Genomic DNA, 21,098 nt, shown 5'->3' with positions numbered 1-21,098 from the left:
CTGAATGGTTTATGAACGGCCCCGGACTTCTCAGACTCTTTTAGTGAGTTACTTTCAAAGGGAACTCATTCAGCAGCTCCTCTGGCAGCACAGCGTCTTTCCTGCTCGCGGCTTGATAAAAAACTACATATATGTGAATGTGTAATAGTTATCACAGGTTACAGCGTGATGTGAGTAGAAAAAACAAACAAACAACTCAATTTGCTAAAAGTCAAGGAAATAATCTGTTGATTTATATGAATAGATTTGTCATATCCTTATCGCAAAAATACCCTGAAATATTGTGATATTATTTTAGGGTCATATCACCCACCCCGAGCTGGAATTAACCAACGGCGAAAGACGTACTTAAATCTTTTACTTAAATTGAAATAGTAACACAACAGTGTAAAAATACTCTGTTAAAACAAGTAGCAATTCTGCATTCAAAATGTTATTCAAGTAAAGCATCAAAATATGCTGAAGTGTACCAAAAGTGAAAATATCCTCCTTATTTTCATACATGTTAATGACATCATTCTTTATATGAAAATTATGACAGGCAAAAACAGAAACAGCAACAAAAAAACAACAAACCAAACCAAAAACTCGCCTGCTACAGTGGCAGGTAGTGAAAAGCTGATTTCAGACCCTGGCTGCAGCACAAACTTGTTGCAGTTAAGATAATATATAATATTCTCACAAGGCTCAGATCTTGCACATATCCTGATTTAACCAATTTACAAAAATCACCATGATGGTGGTTTCTGGATGGTCCCTGAGTTATACTTCATAATTCATACTAATTTTCTGCAGCTATAAAGGGTGCTGGTTTTTTAGAACTTTTTCACAGGCTTGCAACCTTCTACCAGATCCTGCATTCTCATTTTGTTTCAAGCTTCACAAAACTTTGTGACCATGTCCATTGCAAAATGCGATAATGAAAAATGAGTTCAGTTTCATACATGCAGCACTGCACATTTCATGGGTGTCGTTTGAGTCTGGATCATGTTATTTTACCAAGAAATATCAGAGCCAGATATCTTAAACCTGAATGAATAAAACCAAAACTATCTGCATGGCTAGATGTCTTGATACTTCTTTATGCTTGTATGTGTGTATGGTAAGTGTCCTTACTCTGATGTCATCTGAGCCACCGTCTCCAGCGAAGAGTAACCTCCTTCCATGAAAAGCTCAGTGTAACGACCCATCTTGATGGAGTCGAGCCATTCCCCCACGGTTTGGCTCCGAGCGCTGCAGCTCCCCTCTACACTGGCGTGCTCCACTAACAGGTTGGAAACTCTGGTACGTATGAAGATAAAGACACAGTAAAAGACAGAGTGAGACAGTGATCAAATTAAAGCACAAAATTTATGTCTTATTTCAGACACTTTCCATTGTCAGAATGCAGTAAAATAGAATTAGCTGGAAGGACTTTCCAGGCACCAGCCCTGTTTCACATCATTATAATAGATATTAAAGAGTGGGCTTCACTGTGCAATCAACTCCATTTTGAAGCCCATGGCTGAGCTCAAGAATCCTGACAGTTACCAGCGAAGCTTCGTTATGCTAGTTATGCACCATCACGCAAAGCTGAAAATGCTGCCTACTCAAAACTCTTTGTCATTCAGCTCACTCCCCGTGCTAACAAACACAGCTCTCCATGCTATCAAACAGAAATGTTCATGCCAGCTAACAATGTTCTCTACGCTGTAGCGAGAACAGGAGTGCAGTGTGGAACAAGGCCCGGCGTTCCTTTAATCTGGCTAACTGTCATATGTCATTGCATGGGGCTGTTAGATACGCCACTGATTTATTAACTTTGTTCCTGTGTGTGTTTGTCAGTGTTAGTGTGTAGGTGGGAAAGAGAATGCTCTCACATCATTTCATTACCACTGCAAGGAAAATAAGGTAATGAGGGTGTCTGACTAAATGTCTGCTGCAGAGCACTTATAGCCATTTCATGCCATTATACACTAATGCAATGCATATACATAGCGGAGGAATACTAATTGAATATCCAAGTGTTGGGATAATCAAAAAATACCCCACTGAATACAATTCACACTAATGTGTAGTTTTAAGGAAATCGAGCCACTTTCATTTATTTATCTCCTCTTCTTAGCAGGCATGCGGCAGTAAAAGACTGTGTCCATCCTGATTTAATTATGCAGCTACACAAGACTTCAATAAAGGCTCTATTTACATTTCATCTAAACGGTGATGAGTCTATTAGCTGGCAGAGCTGGGTTGAAGTCACTTAAGATTGAATAAGCAAATTAAAGCATAATGCATTTTCAAGATTTTTAAAAAATGTCTGTAATAACCAACACATGACTCTCCTTAAAAATATATATATATAAATTATGTTTAGTAGTATTTCAGTAGAAGCAGGTGTGAGAATTATTTCCTAAAGGATTAAATAGCAAAAATACTTACATTTAAAAATATTAATATCTTATCCACATATCAGTACTATGATCTACCAGCTATTGTTTTTCAGTGGATTCTTAACATAGATTTTCTCCAAAAATAAAGGACTTAAAATATATTTTTGATGTGTTTTGATACGTTGTGATGTGGTGTGTATTCATACAGGAGTTGAGGAGTGATGTGGGAACTATTTCCAAAAGGATTGACTACATTCAAATATTTAACAAAAACACTCAAATTTAAAAGTATTAATATCTTACTCATGTATCAGTACAATGATTGGCCGTCTACTGTTTTTATTGTAATTTCTCTGTGGGGCCTCAAAATAAAAATCAATGGATTCTTTACATAGATTTTCTCCGAAATAGAGGGATTAACATATCTTTTTGATGTGTTTGATTCGCTGTGATTTGGTGTGAATTCATACCTGTGTGAGGAGCTGACCAGTTTTTGCTGGGATTGCTAAAGGCTCTATTTACATTTAATCTGTACGGCGATGAATCTATTAGCTCGCAGAGCTGGGTTGAATTCACTTTAAATTGAATAAGCAAATTATAGCATAATGCATTTTCAAGATTTTTAACAATGTCAGTAATAACCAACATGTATCTCTTATTAAAAAAATATGTTTAGTAGTCTTTTACTTGAAGCAGGTGTGAGAATTATATTGAGAAGTACTGAATACATTCAAATTTTTAACAAAAATACTCACATTTAAAAATCTAAATATCTTATTCATATGTCAGTACAATGATTGGTCATCGAGTGTTTTTACTGTAATTTTAATGCTGGGCTTCAAAATAAAAATCATGGCATTCTTAACACAGATTCTCTTCAATATTAAAGGACTTAAAATATCTTTTTTTTATTCAGATAGCAATACAATGACCGGCCATCTACCGTTTTAATGTAATTTTTGTGTTGGGCTTTAAAGTAAAAATCTGATTCTTAACATAGATTTTCTTCAAAATAAAGGACATAACATATCTTTTGATGTGTCTGATACCTTGTGATGTGCGGTGAATTCATGCAGGAGTTGAAGAGCGAGGAGTTGCCCTGTTTTTTAATGAGCTGGGATTGGAAAAGACTTTATTTACATTTCATCTGTACGGTGATGAGTCTATTAGCTTGCAGGGCTGGGTCGCTTAAGATTGAATAAGCAAATTAAAGCACAATGCATTTTCAAGATTTTTTTTAAAAAAAATTGTCAGTAATACCCAAAATATATCTTTTCTTAACAAAAAAAAAATTTAAATTACATTTAGTACTCTTTAGTAGAATTATTTCCTTAAGTATTGAATACATTCAAATTTTTAACGAAAATACTCAAATTTAAAAATATGAATATCTTATTCATATCCTCCTGAGACCTGAAATTTTGTTTGGTATGCAATTTTAATGTTGTTTGGGATCAACAGGACCTGATGAGCATAAAAAAATGAACATTGTTAACAAAATTAAGTACCATTGTCCTCAAACAAGATGAGAAATGAGAACTGCCTAATTGTTACTGTTACTAAAATTGGCCAAATTTGTTGCCATATCAAACTACAAACATTTTTAATCCCAAATAAAAAAGTTTCAAGCATAAAATGTGATCAGGTTTTGGACCTTGTCCTCTTTTGTGTTGGGATCAGCTGCAGACTGACTTGGCAGAGATGGCTGCCATCTTGTTTTTACATGGATTAGTGTACATGGGTTGCATCTTACTGTATGACCACTAGATGCACAAGAAGTGTCCAAAAACAAGGACAACAGGTCTGGGTTAAGTGAAATAAAGTATAAGGTCAAGTAACGATCGTCCATCTACTGCTTTTATTGCAGTGTTTGTATTAATGAAAAATCATGGGATTCTTAACATAGATTTTCCTCAAAATAAAGGACATATCTTTTTGATGTGTTTGATTCACTGTGATGTGGTGTGAATTCATACCTGTGTGAGGAGTTGACCAGTTTTTTTAATGAGCTGGGATTGCGAATGAGTTTGTCTAGTAGACAGACAATCTCATCAAACTTGGGGCGGTTGCTTCGCTCTCGCTGCCAACAGTCCATCATTAGGTGGTAGAGAGCCTCAGGGCAGTCCATAGGACCTGGCAACCTATAGCTCTCCTCCACTGCCTTTATTACCTGCACACAGACAGGGGGGGATGGAGAAAGTCAAACAGAGGTTAGGTTTTTAAAAAGCCATGAAGTGGTACAATACTTCAGGACAGTACAAAGGATTTGCTAACTAATGACTTTCCTCCATACAGAAGTTGAGAAAAGAAGTGAAATGAAGGGAAAGAGTGAGAGGGTAACGCCGTTTTAACTGGCTGGACAAAAGGTTTTGGGGCTAGTGGAGTGGAGTCAGAGCAGTGAACTCCCCATGTGAGTCTCAATCCTCCCCTCCGAAAAGATGGCTTGGAGCTCCAACAACTTTAACTTTCAACTGTCCCCAAGCTGAACTTTACCTTGCAGACAGTTTGACCACAGAGTTAAAGATAAAACATAATAAAATACAACAAACTTATTACAAATGCACGCAAAATATTCGGTAAACCTCACTGCACAAGCTCACATTAAAAGTCCTCTGCATCAACACAAACAGGAAGCATGAGCACAACAAAGTCTTCCACAGGCAGAGGGTTCTTGCTGTAGCTCTGGTTGAGGGTGAGAGGCTATCAGTTAATAGTTTGTTGGGCACAAGGAAACAGAGATCTGTGTGGGCACATGAGACCCTAATAACGAGGGTGGGTCATGGGGAGTACCACCAGTTGGTCCAGGAGCTTCGCCTCCATGATGGACATCTCCAGGCATATTTTAGGATGACTCAGGGGCAGTTTGACAACCTGCTGTATATTGTCAGGCCGTGTCACTCTGGGTAACCCCTACCACCAGTTTCTCCTCCATTGTTTACCAACTGTAAACTTGTTGTTGTGACCACCACAGAAGGCCCGCCACCTCTCCAATCACCCGATTGGACAATGGGGAAAAAGATGACGAAAGAGATGACTTGGGGCGCTTTTCCACTTTGAGTTGAAGTTCTTTCAGCTAAAGGAGTCCAGAGCGCTCCGGCAAAAATGCCAAGTGCTGAGAGCGCAGAAACGCGATCAGAGCCTTACAATGTTCTTGCTCTCTTTTGTTCGGCCTCCGTCAAAGTTTGTCTGCTCCACTCTCCTCAATGAGATTCGAAAACCATTTCTAGAACCGAAGGAGGTGAGTGCTATACACAAATGTATATTGTTTTAGGTGAGCTATTCCCTTAAAGGGCCAGTGTGTAAAATGGGTTGAAAACAGTCACATCAATGGTCAAATTCTAGATTGCAGGGCTCACTCGCTCACCCCTCCCGTCAGGTAAATGACAGCGGCCTCGTAGGGACAAAAAGCCTTGCGCACAAGTTTTTGAGGAGTAGGTCTATCTAGCAATGAGGTGAATGTTTATTTAGAAATCTAAACCATGTTACAATATATTGTAATGAATCCCTCATGAGCAGGAGACCAGAGGAGCGTTCGGCAAAAAGGCCAGTTTATTTGAGCACTCCAGTAACTCCGGTAACACTCCAGGGGGTAAAAGACTCCGTCCCAAACTCTGACTCTTCTAGCGTAACAGACACACTTCATACACACATACTCGTTTACCATACCGAGTGGGGACCCCCCTCCCCTCTCTGCTCCACCAATCTCCAGCCCGCACACTGACTGACAGCGTAGCCGGTAAACAGAGCTCAGCTGTTTATTTAGCCTAGCGATATCTCCAGACAATAGCAGCTGCAATGGATGACTTTGAACGCGATTTTGAAGAGTTTCTTGTAGTGGACACAGATCCAGAGCCATACCTGTTTGAGCCAGAGCATACAGATGAGGAACTTGGATGCTGAACGGGTGAGAAGAGAAGCTGAATCCTCCGCTCCCATTTTGCTGCACAGAATGGGATTCGGTGCTACTGCTGCCATCGTTGGGGAGATATATCATCAGGAGGAAAAGCGCCGCAGAGAGTGCATCACAAGGAGTGAAGTTGCGTCTTCTTTTCCTCGCAGATGACGGTTCGGGTTCATTCTCTCCTGTTGCGTGGTAAGTGTGGTCCATTTGCAAACTTTATAACTAAAAAAACTTTTCACTACTCTCTATTGACGAACTACTAACACTCTCTGCTGTTTCCTCCTCCTTCTTCCTTCCTTCCGCTGTCTTCGTTGGTTCATTTATACACGCGAAATGCGTTCTCTGGCTGGCTGGATTGTCCACTCGGTCTGCCGTACATACATGGCGGCGCAAGATGGCAACCTCTCTAAAGCAAGACCCTTGCTACATATATATATATAAAAGCATAATTATAAGGCTACGAAAACCAAACGAATTTTATTTTATAGTGATTATACACTTATATAAACACATTAATGGGTAGAATATTCAGATTCAGATTCAGATTGACAATAAACCATGCCGAATATTACACACTGGCACTTTAAAAGAGATAGACAGTAGAGTGCCAATATGAAAATCAGCGTCACACCTGTTACCTCTTTAAAAAGCCTATGGGATTTTTCCATTGATTTTTGGATTATTGCAGATGGTCATCTTTCGTCTGGGACAGCCCAGACTCGTGAGCTTTTCCCCAACCTTCCTTTCTTTGCTCTCCAAAGTCTCCCGTAAGTGTCTATATATGGGTGGCTGCATATCAATTAAAATGAGGTTACTTGGGTGCCTGTGTCTGTGATGTCTCTGTGAGCAGAATCTGAATAAAATAGGTCGACATTTGTTCAGCAATGATTCATTTTTGTATGCTCACTTGTATATGATTACATATGACTGGATGTAAAAAATAAAAGTTAGGTGCAAAGAAGAGATAGACTGACAGAAAGAGGGTTTGAGAGAGAAAGAGAGACAGTTTCCTGCCTGGACAAAGTCTGAAGAAGTCAAATCATTTCCAGGGTACGGAAAGGACACAACTTGTTCGATGCCTGATATGTAATAACCTTTTCACAGCAGGACCGCGACAAACTTCAGCAAAAGTAATCTTACTTCCAATTTGAAATCTTCCGAGCAAAATCCTGACTCCTGATATTTGCTCCAGGGATGCTCCTGCTCTCTATCTGACCCCACACTGAAACCTCCAAGAAGTTAGCTGGCAAAAACGAACCCCCTGCCAGGATCAACAAAGCAACACATCATAAAAACATTATTTGTGTATTTGATACGCTGCAAAACCCGGTTAATCATTTCCGCGAGTAACAAGATGCAGCAATGAATCACAGAAATGTTTTTTTTGGGAGGGGAAATTGAGTTAGATGAATAATAAATAAACCCTGGCTCTCCGTTAGACCCTGCAGTGGAAAGCAGGCTGGAGTTTCAGCCTAGTTCTGCCAGTGCAAGACACTGGAGGGAATTGATTTGTTGAGTTCATGACAGCCTTTGCTTGTGTTAAATTCGCACAAAAGACAGACGTGATAGCACTCCAATACGCATGCATGCATGAAAGCGCACGTACGCTCGCACCAAAGCGTAAGAGAGAAGCGCGGCATCAAATCATCGCTGCGTGCTGAGAGGGAGAAGAGCTACACAAGGCTGACTGGCAGGGAGGAAAGATCAGAGAGAGGGGGGGAATGAGAGACCGAGGTGGGCGAAAAAGGGAGAGAAAACGGACGAGAGGGAACGGAAGAATGCAAACAGATTGTGTTTTTTGAGAGACAAAAAGAGAGGACGAGAGAAAGGGGTGAGGAGGAAAAGGGGTAGAAATGGGAAACAGAAGGAGAGGAGCTTAGAGAAAGAGAGTGTGAGAGCCGGCACTTTCTGGCGCAGATCAGAGAAAATCCAGCATAACGCTTTCAATTAAACATCAAACGTCTTCTTCTCCTCTCCTCTCCTCTCTCCCCCCCCTCTCTAGACTTCTCTGAGACAGACAGCCTAATAACCAAAAGGAGGAGGGAGGGGTCTGAAGCAGGGGATGAAGAGGTCACTGGAGGGCTGTGCGTGCATATGTGGCCTGTGTCTGTGGGTGGGGAATGCGAGTGTGTGTGGTGTCTGATATGCTACATTCTCACTCATCGGCATGTGACACGATAGCTCATTAAAATGACCTCCGGGCTGCACCATAATGAAGGTGCTACCCTCTCCTCCTCTTTTCATCACCCACGTGCAGGTCATTTGAGCACTTGCTGAGTGTCGCTAACCGCTAGCTGCCACTTTTTTGTTATGTATTGTCATTTCGCCAAATATTTCTAAAACCGCAGCATTTTGTTTTCAAGCGATCCTCAAAGCTTCGGCACTAATGGGAGATATATGGATAACCTAACTGAGTGTACAGCCTGCTATTTTGCCCGCTGTGTTTTTCTGCTTAGCTCTGCACCTCCATGCGTATTCACCTGTTTCATTCTTCTGCTTACACACACCTTTCCTTACACCCCGCAACGTCTCTCTTTGTGTTTCCACTGAAGCTATTCATTCTCATTGTCCACACTTTGCAGTAATAGATTTATACTAATAGGTTCCCGCACAGCAGCCCCTATTTCAGCCCCCTGACAGGAAACATGTATATTTCACCTGCATGTCTTTCTCTCCCTGGACGGCTCCACCGCTGTCTTTATTGAACACAAGGCCCCAAAGGAACAATACAGTGGGCTTTGAGCCAACTTTCTTTTACTCTAATGGACGTAAATACTGTGCAGGCGCATTCAAATGAACTTAACATCACATATTTATTTTGTCTGTAAAGTTTATGGTAATTTATTCAGGTATGTGAGTGTGAGCGTCTTCAGTTGTACAAGATGCAGTGGTTCCCATCTACTTGGTTGCAGTCCAAAAGTGGGTCCTGGGTCCATTCTGAATGGCAAGTGACTCGTATTAGCAGAATTAAAAACAAAAGAAATGATAACAGATTTCACTCATCACAGTGGACTGCACATGAACTGGGAAGAGGTGGAGAGTGTTGCGAACTTTACGTTCCTGGTAGCTGAGGACCTGAACTGCAGTCATCCAAAAAGCCCAGCAAAGGATGCTCTTCCTAAGGACCCTGAAACTCAACACGCTTCCTCAGGAACTTCTGATCCACTTTTATCACTCTACAATTGAGAGCATAATAACATACTGCTGTACTATGTGGTACTCTGGAAAGAAAGAAAGTCCTGCAGTGGGTTGTCAAGACGGCTGAGAGGATCATCGGCTTCCCCCTACCACATCTTTGCGGCATCCACTCAGACCGTCTTCTCACACGGGCTACAAACATAAGGTCGGACCCCTCTTCATCATCCTTCTCTCGGGCAGACTGCAAACCCCAATCAAATGCACAAACAGGCTACGGAACAGCTTTTCCCCAGAGCTGTGGACAGACTTCAGAGACTATAGCAAGTATGCAAGTATAACGCCAAATTAATATTAATATTAATCTGTGGGGACATTAAACTAATGACTAAGGAGAAATCTGGACCACGTGACCACGTTTTTTTTTTTTTTTTTTTAATATATTTTATTAAATTCAGTCAGGGTGTCTACAGATATAACCGAGTTAAATTTAAGACTTTTTAAGACCTTTTTAATACCACCTTAATCAAATAAGATAATTAAATCGTCAGTCTGTCTCATGATTGTAAACAGTCATTGGGCTGGAGAAATTATCATGGTAATGGGATAGCAAATATTTAAGACCTACTGAATCTAAATTTAAGATAATTTAAGACTTTTGAAGGCCTTATATTGAGAAAACTTAATTCAAGATATTTTAAGACTTTTTAAAGGACCTATAGACACCCTGTCAGTTTAGTTTAAGTTAGTTTCCAGGGTGTCTTTGCTCGTTTAGGTTTCGTTGTTATTGCTTGAAAATGTTTGGTTTTAATTAAATTTTATTTGTTTTAACATTAGTTTTATTTATTTTTCAAAATTAAACTATGAGGGGGCATTGGGGGTGAGATTTAAGAAGTTCAGAATAGGTTTTACTGTACAAACACAACACTGTGTGAAGCTAATTGACTCACAGTCTTGTACACATCATTCCAGTCTCAGTATGCACCACTTCCTCTTCACGATTGTGTTGACAAATGTTTCCAAATTGACAAAGACTAGAACTAAAGACATTTATTGTATATTTTTTTTTCATTTTAGTCAGTTCTGTAGTATATAATAGTGCTTAAACTGGTTTTTGTCTTTTTTTCAAAAGTCTAGTTTTTATTTTTATCTCAGTTAGAGAACATTTTTTCCCCACCTTTTTAGCTTTTAGTTAAATTTTAGTTGACTATAATAACCTTGGTCTCGTCTCGGACTCAATCACATAATTACTCAGTCTCGTCTAGGTCTCAGACAAAAAGAGTTCGGGATTTTATTTCAAGACCGGATGAGTTGATTTCAGCTCCTTACTGTGTGCTTGAATTTGTTTTCTCATAGAAATACCACCCAAAATTAACCTCTGCAATGTCTTTGGATTATTTTATCAAGACATTTCTCATGGTACACTTACACATACAAACATATACTTACATATATGGCTATAACAGGGATGAAGGAATCTTTGTTTCCTGTGTGTGTTTATGTGAATGTGGATCTCTCAGATCAATTTGAGGAGTGCCTATGGTTTGCATATCCCACATTTTACGATAAGTCTTATGCGGTGTGGGACGGTGTGGCACTGGTCTTGGTCTTGACTTGGTCTCAGTTTAGCCCGTCTCTACTACAACACTGCCTTTCACAATATATTTTGTTGGGTCTTAACGCCAAGGTTGACAAAACGGTCTAAACTGAGGTTAAAAATCCTTTCTTGACCTTCGAAACTGCTGTCGAGCAGCTGAAACAGCAGTTTTTCTCAACTGCTGTTTCCAAGGTCCTTCAAGCAAAAGTTTGACATTTTGGAAAATACGCTTATTCGCTTTCTGGCAGAGTGTTAGATGACAAGATCAATAACACTCTCATAGCTGTCTTTTAAATATAAAGCTACAGCCAGGAGACAGAGGGGGGGAAACAGCTAGCTTGGCTCTGTCAAATGGTAACAAATCTGCCAACCAGCACCTCTAAAAGTCACTAATTAACGTGGTATATCGCATTTGTTAAATGCCAGACTATTTCTTGGCTCTGGGTGGTTTCCAGGCAACCAGACTCCAGGAAGACTCCCCCCCCCCCAGCCCCCCCCCCCCCCCATGAAAGAGCAAATTCTTGTTTTTACACTTCGGCTTTTGTATGGATTAAACAAACATGATATATTGTGTTAATTAGTGAAGACAAGGACATTTATAATTCTGTGACAACTGGGCCAACTCGTGAAAGCTGCAGAACAGCTACTAAATGGGTCTTGTGGCAAGACTGTTGTCCATTTTACTGCCATTGTACAATCTGGGTGATAAATATTTCCACTTGGTAGCTGAATTGTGGGGTAAACAGCTCAGAACAAGACAACTTTTAACTAACAAAACACACACACCATGCACACAAACACCTTCCATAACAGTGGTCACATCAAACTTACATCTTGATTGGACATCTCCCAGTACGGCCTCTCTCCGTATGACATCACTTCCCACATGACAATCCCGTAACTCCACACATCGCTGGCTGAGGTGAACTTCCTGTAAGCGATCGCCTCCGGAGCTGTCCAGCGAATTGGAATCTTCCCACCCTGTGACAACATGCAAGAACATTCACCAGATTATGCAAAGCCCTCGTTGGATTTAATGGAGATTTAAAAATCAATGTTCCATCTGTTGCGGTGCTTAAATAACCCTAATATGTTTACATCTACAACAGCTCAGTGCCACATTTGCACAAACGACCTTCCCGTGTATAAATGCAGCTGCAGGCTTTCCAAATTTCCACATTTTCTTAAACGAAGGCGGAAACCAAGAACAGACCTTAATTGAGACACTTCTGCCGCATGTGGTCCGACCCACAATTACGCTAATGAATACCAATTAAGGAACACATTCATGATACCAAGTTTCACTTTCTTCAACAAATCCCCTGTCCTAACTGTCGGGGGTGGTCTGACATTCCTCCGCTCGCGTCTTCCTCATCTTCATTATCGTGCTTTCATTGCAAAGATAGAAAAGTTCACAGGATGACTGCTGGGTTCCAGAGGAAAATGTGTTTTTGGCTGATGAGTAGTGAAATTAGCTTGATGCAGTATTGATGAACACAGCAGCGGGATATCTCAGGGTCTGATTATTTGAAGGGTGCGAATTATGTTATTTTCACTGCTCTGTCAGGGAGAGAGAAAGAGGGAGAGTGAGAGAAGAGATGTAGCCTGGCAGTGAGAGGTGAGTGACAGGATATTTGGCGCTAAGGCAGCAAGACTCGGTGCTAATTGAGTGTTGAAGACTGAGCTGAGTACTAATTGGCCCTCCTCCTGCAGGAAGCAGCCTCTCTCTGGCTGACAGGACGCCACTCAGCCTGGGACACACAGCTCAATTTAAAACCCGCTGCTGCTGTCTGTGTGCGTGTGTCTGTGTGTGTATGTGTGTACGAATGCAAGTATGCGTATTCGGTTTGAGCGAGAATCTTGTGTAGGAGTTTTCAACTTAATCCAAAGTTTGATACACCACAATATGCTGCACACACCAAGAGATACACACCGGATTAAATATAAATGTCCTCAAAGATACAACAGCTTGCCCTCTAGTTTACCTTTCATCTGTCACGCTAGTGCTGAAGCAGATAGTCGATTTATCGACCTGCAGAAAACTGACGACAATTGATTTACTGTTTAAAGCCTGCCAGTGCGGCCTGAGCACATTTGGAGCCCCAGGTGATTTTGTATGTTTTAATATTGGTGTTTCTTTTGTTTTTTAGTTGTTATTTTTCTTCTTTTGTTTCAGGGAAACACAGAAATCGACACTGTGAAAAATAATTTTAAAGTCATTCAATCCTTCATTACACTACCTTTGAATGAGCACACATTTATGAAACAATCTTTAACATACACCTTCTTTCACATGAAAAACATTTTTAAAAAAATAAGCAAAAAGTCTTTTTACTATCGATGAAACATCATAATTACCTCTCTGATATCTATTTTATAGTGCTGTGAAAACATCAACACATTTCTCCTTCAAACAGCTGGATTTATTAAAGTCTCCCACTGAAAGCTACATTTTACAAAATTACATTCAACACATCATGAGAACTCATTTTTACTGTACAGAGCTTGAACGCTTCACAATGTAAATCAATGCAAACTCCATGAGCTGTACATGGTGGCCACCGGCTGCGTAGAGGTAACGATAACTAGCTCTGTCTTAAGTCAGTCTTTTTCACTTGACGTTCCGACAAAATAAAATAGCTTTCATATTAGGGTTGTCATGAGAACCGATACTTCGGTACCAAGTCGATGCCAACACGCAAAAATTACGTCAGTACCTATTTTTTTCTCCGTACCGTAAGTACTGGATACAACTTTGCCCTCAGCGGGCCGTGTCGATTCCTGTCGGAACTGACAGAGAGGAGTATACGCGTGTCAGTCTGTGCCGAGGACGAGCGCCTCAGAAGAACACCTGCTCTCCTCGTCTTTGCTAGAAACAATGGCTTCTACAAGTGCTGCTGGAGCCACAACACCTTGGCTTGTGGAAAAGTCAGGTAGTAGGAGTCGTGTGTGGAGAGGGTCTCATGTACACCGCAAGCGATACGTTTGCGTACGGTCGCTGTTTACTTGCGTTTTCAATTTGGCAAGCATGTTAACAGGTTAGAGCATTCACATGAGTTGCGAGCAAATGGTCGCGGTATTCAACAAAAAACATGAGTTTGCGTGTGTTGGAATAATCACGGGCACACGAAGGTGTCCACCCTGGGCTTTGGGTCCAAACTCACTTCTTCTTTGGGGTTTATTGGAGATTTGCAAAGACGGTGCACTACCGCCACCAACTGTTCGGGTGTGGTTTGTATTTTGACGGGACAGCAGCGGCCGCTGATGATGCGTCTGTTCAGTTTTGGTGTGAATACACGTGTGCTGCCACAACACTTGTGGATCGCTTGCGGTGTAAATAAGGCGTTTAAGTTAAAGTTTGAAACAGTTTTAATAAAGTAGTGAATTTACAAATATATGAGTTCTGTTTTTTGATTTTTATCGTGGTATCGAATGAGTATCGAGAATCGTGGAAATTCACTGGTATTGGTGTCGACTACTGAAATTCTGGTATCGTGACAAGCCTATTTCATATTATCATAAGTTTTTAGTCTTGGCTCACACAAATACTGAAGTTCAATGACGTGAACATTTTCAATAGACAGCAGGTGTGTTCTCGCCAGCACCAAACAAGAAGCGCAAAACTGTGTGGACAGTAAACATAAAGGGGAATCAAGGGAGGCGCAAGAATGTGAACAAGTTTCGGCTCTCACAAGACTCTCACAAGAATGTTTAAATCAGCGTGTATCTGATCTACCAGACGCCACTTATTTTAGTGAGAAATCTCAATTTTTGAAACAGTTTGCCTCTCATTCCCACTGTCTCCTCCCACTAAATGTGGGACGTTTGTGTGTAAATACAGTTTATCTTTATGGATTATATTAATACTGAATTGATAGGGATTCTGTCAACATATGATTTACCTTTATCTTGTGTTTTTAGAGTAATGCGTGTTTGCAGATGTAACGGAGTTAATGTTTTAATGATCTCACTTGCCTTTAATAACTATGTTGGTCATCCTTGGAGGTACACTGCTTTTGATTTATAAATATTTTGCCTGCCTTTGTATTGTCTGACAGTAATTGAATGCAACATTGACGGGCCCCTGCAGGCTTCACGGGTGCACCCCGTTAGTAAACAACAGTCTGCAGAGCATCGTAGCATGTGTCACCTGTGTCTTGCTGGGCTGTGGGAGCTAACTGACCTATGTTATTCGATTTGTCTACCAGCTGTGACCGAATAAAAATACGTCGGAGTCGTCAATGATTGTCCATGTCGTCTATACACAACGCATGAGAGTACAACCCGCTACACAGACACATAGGGAATTCTTAATATGTTATACATCTTCAGAAGGGAGCCTGGTGTAATATTTTCCAGCAGGAGCAGCATGGGAAATTACCTCAAAGGAATCTAGTTGTAGTCTTGCAAATAGTGACCCTGCAAGAACGGCAGTCTTTGCAAAATCTTTTAGTCTGTCACTAAAACCTCACATTGTCTATTTGTGAGAGGGTGACAGACCTTAGTCGTTTAGAAGTCTCATTCAAAAGCACATGCCCCGTGCACAGCGCTGTCAGTCCTTACGACTCGGCGCAGGTGATAGCAGGAAACATCAGATTGAAGCCATGGGCGTAACACGTTACTTTTAACACTTCAAATGAAGACTAAATTAAAAGAAGAAGCAATTCAGCCCTCTTGTGTGCAGTGTATCTGCTTATTGACTATCAATCTTTTAAAAGTCTTGGTAAATTGTCAAAAATATCTTTGGGCTCTAGACTGTTCGTCAAACATAACAAGCCATTTTAAGACTTGAAGCTCTGGGAAATTGCGACCAGCTGTTTAGACTTCATTACTTAAAATCATACTCCCCAGATTAATTGACGATGAAAATAATAATTAGCCAGCTATTAACACAGACAAACATGCACAGTCTTACCCGTGTTGTGTACGCAGCCTCCGGATCATCTTCCAGGACTCGGGAGAGGCCAAAATCAGACACTTTACACACGAGGTTACTGTTGACCAGGATGTTACGAGCTGCAAGGTCACGGTGGACGTAGCCCATGTCGGACAGGTACCTGCATTTACCAACACAACAAAGAGGATTAAACCTACACTGACATTATGCACAGAGGATGTCTACAGTAATGCATTTGTGTTTATGTGTACCTCATGCCAGACGCAATGCCACGCAGCATACCGACCAGCTGGATTACAGTGAACTGACCGTCGTTTTTCTAAAGAAAAGAAGGGAAAAACAGGAAAAAGGCTTATCTTGGTGATATTTGGTATCTTATCTTACACGTCTTTATCTCCAACCACTGTATACAGTCTATAAGAACAGTGAACAGATAGCCTTCAGAGGGGAGTGGAAGAAAAAAGGGAAAGATAGCATCACATGACAAATGTTAAAACCAGATAAAATCCACTATGCTGCAAACACACACAAAAAAGGCAAATCCCAGGACGCCCAAAATGTGCTTTGCGGCATATAGTGAACACAGTCTTTCCCCATAGTGTTCTGTAATGATAATGGAGTTTTCATGTGGTTTGACATTAAAAGTTTCCTTGAATAATTCAGTGATACAAAGTGGTTTGATGCAGATAATTTTTCTGTATTTCTTTTCCATGTGTAGCCCACAAAACTTTCATGAGAGAGGCAAAAGATGGACATATATGACCTCTGCATTGAACAAAATGATGGCTAAGCATTTTGGTAATGGCCACTTACAAGTTTCCTTCTAGCATGAAAGCCACACAGCCATTAATGCCACAAAGGCAATTACTCTAAGTTATGGCATGACAACAAAGAAAGGCACACTTCTGCACGTTCAGCTTTAACTCACAGTTTGATGGCGGTGGAGGATTTTCAGGGCACGCACATTATTGCATCTCATTTATGCTTCTCATTCGGAATAACCTGTTTCTAATGATTATAATTTCCAACATCTCAATGACGGCACTGATGATAGCCATCTAATCATTATGTGTTCTTGTGCTCTCCTGCTCAAAAGGTACCCTTCTCTGTTGTCCAGAGTCGCACCATGTTTTATGAAATCGCTGCCTCTGGTACAGACACCAGCCGAGCAGTATCTCCCTTGAGCGAGTCACGGTCACTTTCTCATTCCTCAATTCAAGCCCTGACTTAACCTTGTCTTGTGGGACCTTCCAAATCTCCATACCCTTATGTTAGTAATTAGCTCTTTTTAATAACCAAGGCAAAATGATGATGGGGCAAAGAACTTTTTGCCAAGGACAGGATGTGCTTCTCTCTACTATTGCATAACGGTCAGGAGGTTGCTCCCTGAAAGAATTTACACTCACTCCTATGACATGTTGGACAGGTTTCTTTATACAATCATGTTACAGTCATTGCATTGTTACTGGCTGCAGTGATGGTGCAAACACACAGAAAACCAATCAGAATAGACTGGGCTTTTTTGGGACGGGGGCTTAAAAAGGCAGGTGCTAACTCAGATTAATACAGGTGTTTCATCACAGTCAGTATTAAAAAAATGTTTTTTTTTTTTAGGGCTGCCCCCTTATAGTCGACCAAACATTAGTCGACCAGAAAGGTCATTAGTCGGCAAAATTTCATTGGTCGCTTAGTTGCGGAAAAACAAAAAACAAACAAAGGTGAAACTCTATTAGGAGCTGTGCCTCGTCAAAGTAAATCACAGGCTAGTTAATAACATGTCGGGCAGGAAATCCAAAGTGTGGGATCATTTTGAGAAGGTGAAGGACGAACCCAAGGTGATATGTAAACTCATCTTCATTGGTCGACTACAAACATGACGTATCATCTGAAACATGTCAGTAGCTACATGCCCATTAGCCACTTAGCACAATCATTACTGCTTTGCCGACAGCGTCATTAACAGGCGGCTCGCTCAGTGTGTGACGTGCACTTGTAGATAAAATATAGGCCTATATTAATGAAGGTTCATTAGTACGGTTTGTATTTCTCTGTAATGTAGCACAGTGTTAACAATGTTACTGATACTATTCTTTCTCACACCTTCAACTCAAACCATTGTGTTGCCCCGCCCAAAATATATTAATTAATAATTAGATTAATATCGTAAACATGCGGGCGACTAGTTGACTAATGGCCATAAATGACAACTATTGGTTGACTACGAAAATTCTTAGTCGCAGGCAGCCCTAGTTTTTTTGACTGTTACAGCATGTGAACATGTATTTTGGGTTTCTACTGAAACATACTTATACTTACCAACAAGAGCGTACTCATGATAATGACAGCTCTCCAACTGTTAGTTTAAGCCCCAGCTTCCTCCAGTCCAAACTTTAACCATTCAATCTTCCCCTCATCCTTTCTCCGTATTTCCACAGCAGGCATGTAGCTCTCCTTCTCCCCTCATGGTTTAAAAACCTCAGTTTCCATCACTACTGCAACTACTTTCCCCCATCCATCCACAGCAGCAGAACATCCCACTTACATGTGAAATGAGATGTTAAACCAGAGATGTGAGTTATGAGCCTTACACTGCATTGTCCATTGCTGTGACCCCTTAATCCAGGAGCCAGTCCAGCCCCTGGTTCTCTCATGGCTGTGTCATTAATACCGGCCTCAGTGCACCAGCCATCCATGTAATTACTTCACGGGGATGTCTGTGCTGCTCCGCCTGCTGGTCTCCCAGCTCCTCTGCCTCCCTTTGCCATCCGGGATTACTCCCCAAAGCCCACGCAGTCAGCAGTTTCCACTGACCACAGCCCCGTGGCACGTCCTTCCTCTATCTTTTGTCTCACGGCGTTCTCCGATTCCACACAGGAATGGGTGAGAACATCTTGTTCAGGTAAAGGTCTTTGATGATTCCAGTCTGCACAAGCACACCTCCAACACCAAACACCATCATATCATCTTTACCTTTTCCCCAAATTTCCATAATTGCTGCTCTGAAATATGCCTTTACCATCATGCAGTCGTGTGACCTTATTTCTCTCATCTCCCCATCAGCCATCTGCTGCAGGGGTTTACCCTTTTTTTCATGCAGGATTTAGCCTTGTCCGCCAACTGAACATCTTGCCATTGTAACCAGTGAATAGACTTAAGTGCTCTGGAGAGGGATCACTTAATTCAGAGGTTTGCCAGCCTTCATTATAGTCCACCTTCTCCACTCAGTGAAGTCCAAATTGTCTAGACAGTGCAGACGTGATTCCAGCCCTGAGTGCTCAAATGTCTTTCATATTTCCTGGCAAAGTGATCTGTGTCTCAGTCGGGACTGGTAAACATTTAGAGTAAGTTTAAAATCTGCACCACGTAGATACACTCAGACTGACACTGAGCTCCTGTGATTATTCCGTATTATTTATTGTTGCTCTCCTAAATGTTTGGGAGAAATAATACTCACGCCAACCTGAATACACAATTAAGTAACTTTGCTTTGCCCTTGAAAGATGTCAGTCGAACACCTGCCAACTTTAACTTCCCTCTCTGTGCTGCTCACAGTCAGGAATTTTGCACAACACGGCACAGGCTAAGATTACAACTATCACATATTCTTCTCTAGTTAATTTCTGCTTGAATGTGTAGAATGATGAGGTATTGAATTGGAATAATGACAGCTTTTGTGGACATATTCTCCCACAGTGGTGTATCTCCACTACAAGCAGCTCTCATGAATGTATTTTCCTTTCCAGAGGATTAAACGTTATTTCCACTCCTGTGGTAACTGTCCTCCCAATTTGGCATATCAGCAAGCAGTGGCTCTCCACCCCTGCATGTTTGCCACTGATCTATGTCTGAGAGCCAGCTCCACTTCATTTCCATATACCACACATATGCTGCTAAAACACTTCTTTTTGATTGATTCTCGACAGTCAGTGGTGACTTTTACTTACTTTCCTCCTCTTCTTTCCCATCAGTTTGCTTTTTTATCATCCTCCCTTTTTTATCCACAGTCTCCTCCTTATAATTATCATCCTTCTTTCTCATACTCTTCCTCCTTATCACCTTATAATACAACACCTCCTCCTCCATAGGGTGCTTTCAGACCTAGAGTTGTCTTGCTTTGGTCCGAATCAGGGACTAATTTTGTGACGAAGTTGCATAACTGCCTGAGCTGGTTCGTGTTCTCACGGCAGCGTTTACAAGTGGACCAGATCAAATGCCTTGTGCCAGAAAGCTGCTCTTGATTGGTCAGAATTTCCATGCGGGAAAAATCCAGGAAGTAAACAAAACGTTGAAGAAGAGTACACTTGCAAGATAAATGTGACACTTTCTAATGTCACAATGGAGGGACGACTACGCAGGTTGATTTTAGCGCTGCCCATCGTGGACTATATTGCTGTCATTGTTCATTTTAGTCAAACCATACAGTTTGAAAACGAGGTGCGGCTCCAACTAGAAAACAATGTTTTTCCTTATTTTCTGTCATATATCATGTTACAATGCCGGACGTTCAAATTAAACACGGCCAAAGTTTCAAATAATGAGGCAAACAAATGGTTTTCTCTACCTTGGCAAGAAGCTGATGTCAGATTGCGACAGATTTCTCTATATGGTCATCTACTCCAGACATGCTACTGCAAGTGCTAACATTACGTGCACTGCTACATGTGGCTACCTGCACAGCAAACATGCAGACTGTGTTGCTGTTGTAATTTATGGGAGAAAGAACCACGATACGCAGTCATTCCCCAGCTGCAAGTACACTGTCACATGTAGCTACATGCTAATGTGCTAATGTCACAAAAACATGTAATTTTGGTTGCCAATGTTGTTAATTTCTCCCTGATTTCAGCTCATACTTCTGTTGGAACAGTCTGTTTGTATTTAGCTTTTATTGGTGATTTTTTTTTTTTTTTACAGTAGAAAGGGCCATTTTTCTCTGTTGCAGTCATTCCTTGGCTGCAGTGATGGTGCAGATAGGGCTAAATGAGGTTAGATGTTGAAGACCCGCAAACACTGATTAATCAGGGCAGACTGGAGTTTTTTGAGAGGGGGGCTTAAAGAGACAGGCACTAAAATGGAGCGTCTTAGACAGTGGGTAAATACAGGTGTTCCAGCACAGAGAAAATAACATGTTTTTGACCATTAAAGCATGTAAACATGTTCAAGTAGAAACCCTAAGTACAAGCATGGATCTGAAAAATA

At 41.0% G+C, this 21,098-nt stretch overlaps 1 protein-coding gene across 1 annotated transcript in view; it reads right to left on the bottom strand.

The window, feature by feature from the left end:
• The window catches only part of LOC125878604 (ephrin type-A receptor 5), a 101,600-nt gene that overhangs the window by 6,341 nt on the left and 74,161 nt on the right, over positions 1-21,098 (bottom strand). Inside the window, exons 14-18 of the mRNA XM_049559897.1 lie at positions 16,151-16,218; positions 15,918-16,059; positions 11,834-11,983; positions 4,346-4,539; positions 1,117-1,281 (exon numbers count right to left, since the gene is read on the bottom strand). Coding sequence (XP_049415854.1) covers positions 1,117-1,281; positions 4,346-4,539; positions 11,834-11,983; positions 15,918-16,059; positions 16,151-16,218 — 719 coding nt within the window. The remainder of the gene's footprint in view (positions 1-1,116; positions 1,282-4,345; positions 4,540-11,833; positions 11,984-15,917; positions 16,060-16,150; positions 16,219-21,098) is intronic.

Source organism: Epinephelus fuscoguttatus, linkage group LG18 (assembly GCF_011397635.1).
Source record: "Epinephelus fuscoguttatus linkage group LG18, E.fuscoguttatus.final_Chr_v1".
Lineage (NCBI taxonomy): Eukaryota > Metazoa > Chordata > Actinopteri > Perciformes > Serranidae > Epinephelus > Epinephelus fuscoguttatus.
This window is presented reverse-complemented; position numbering and strand designations above follow the sequence as displayed.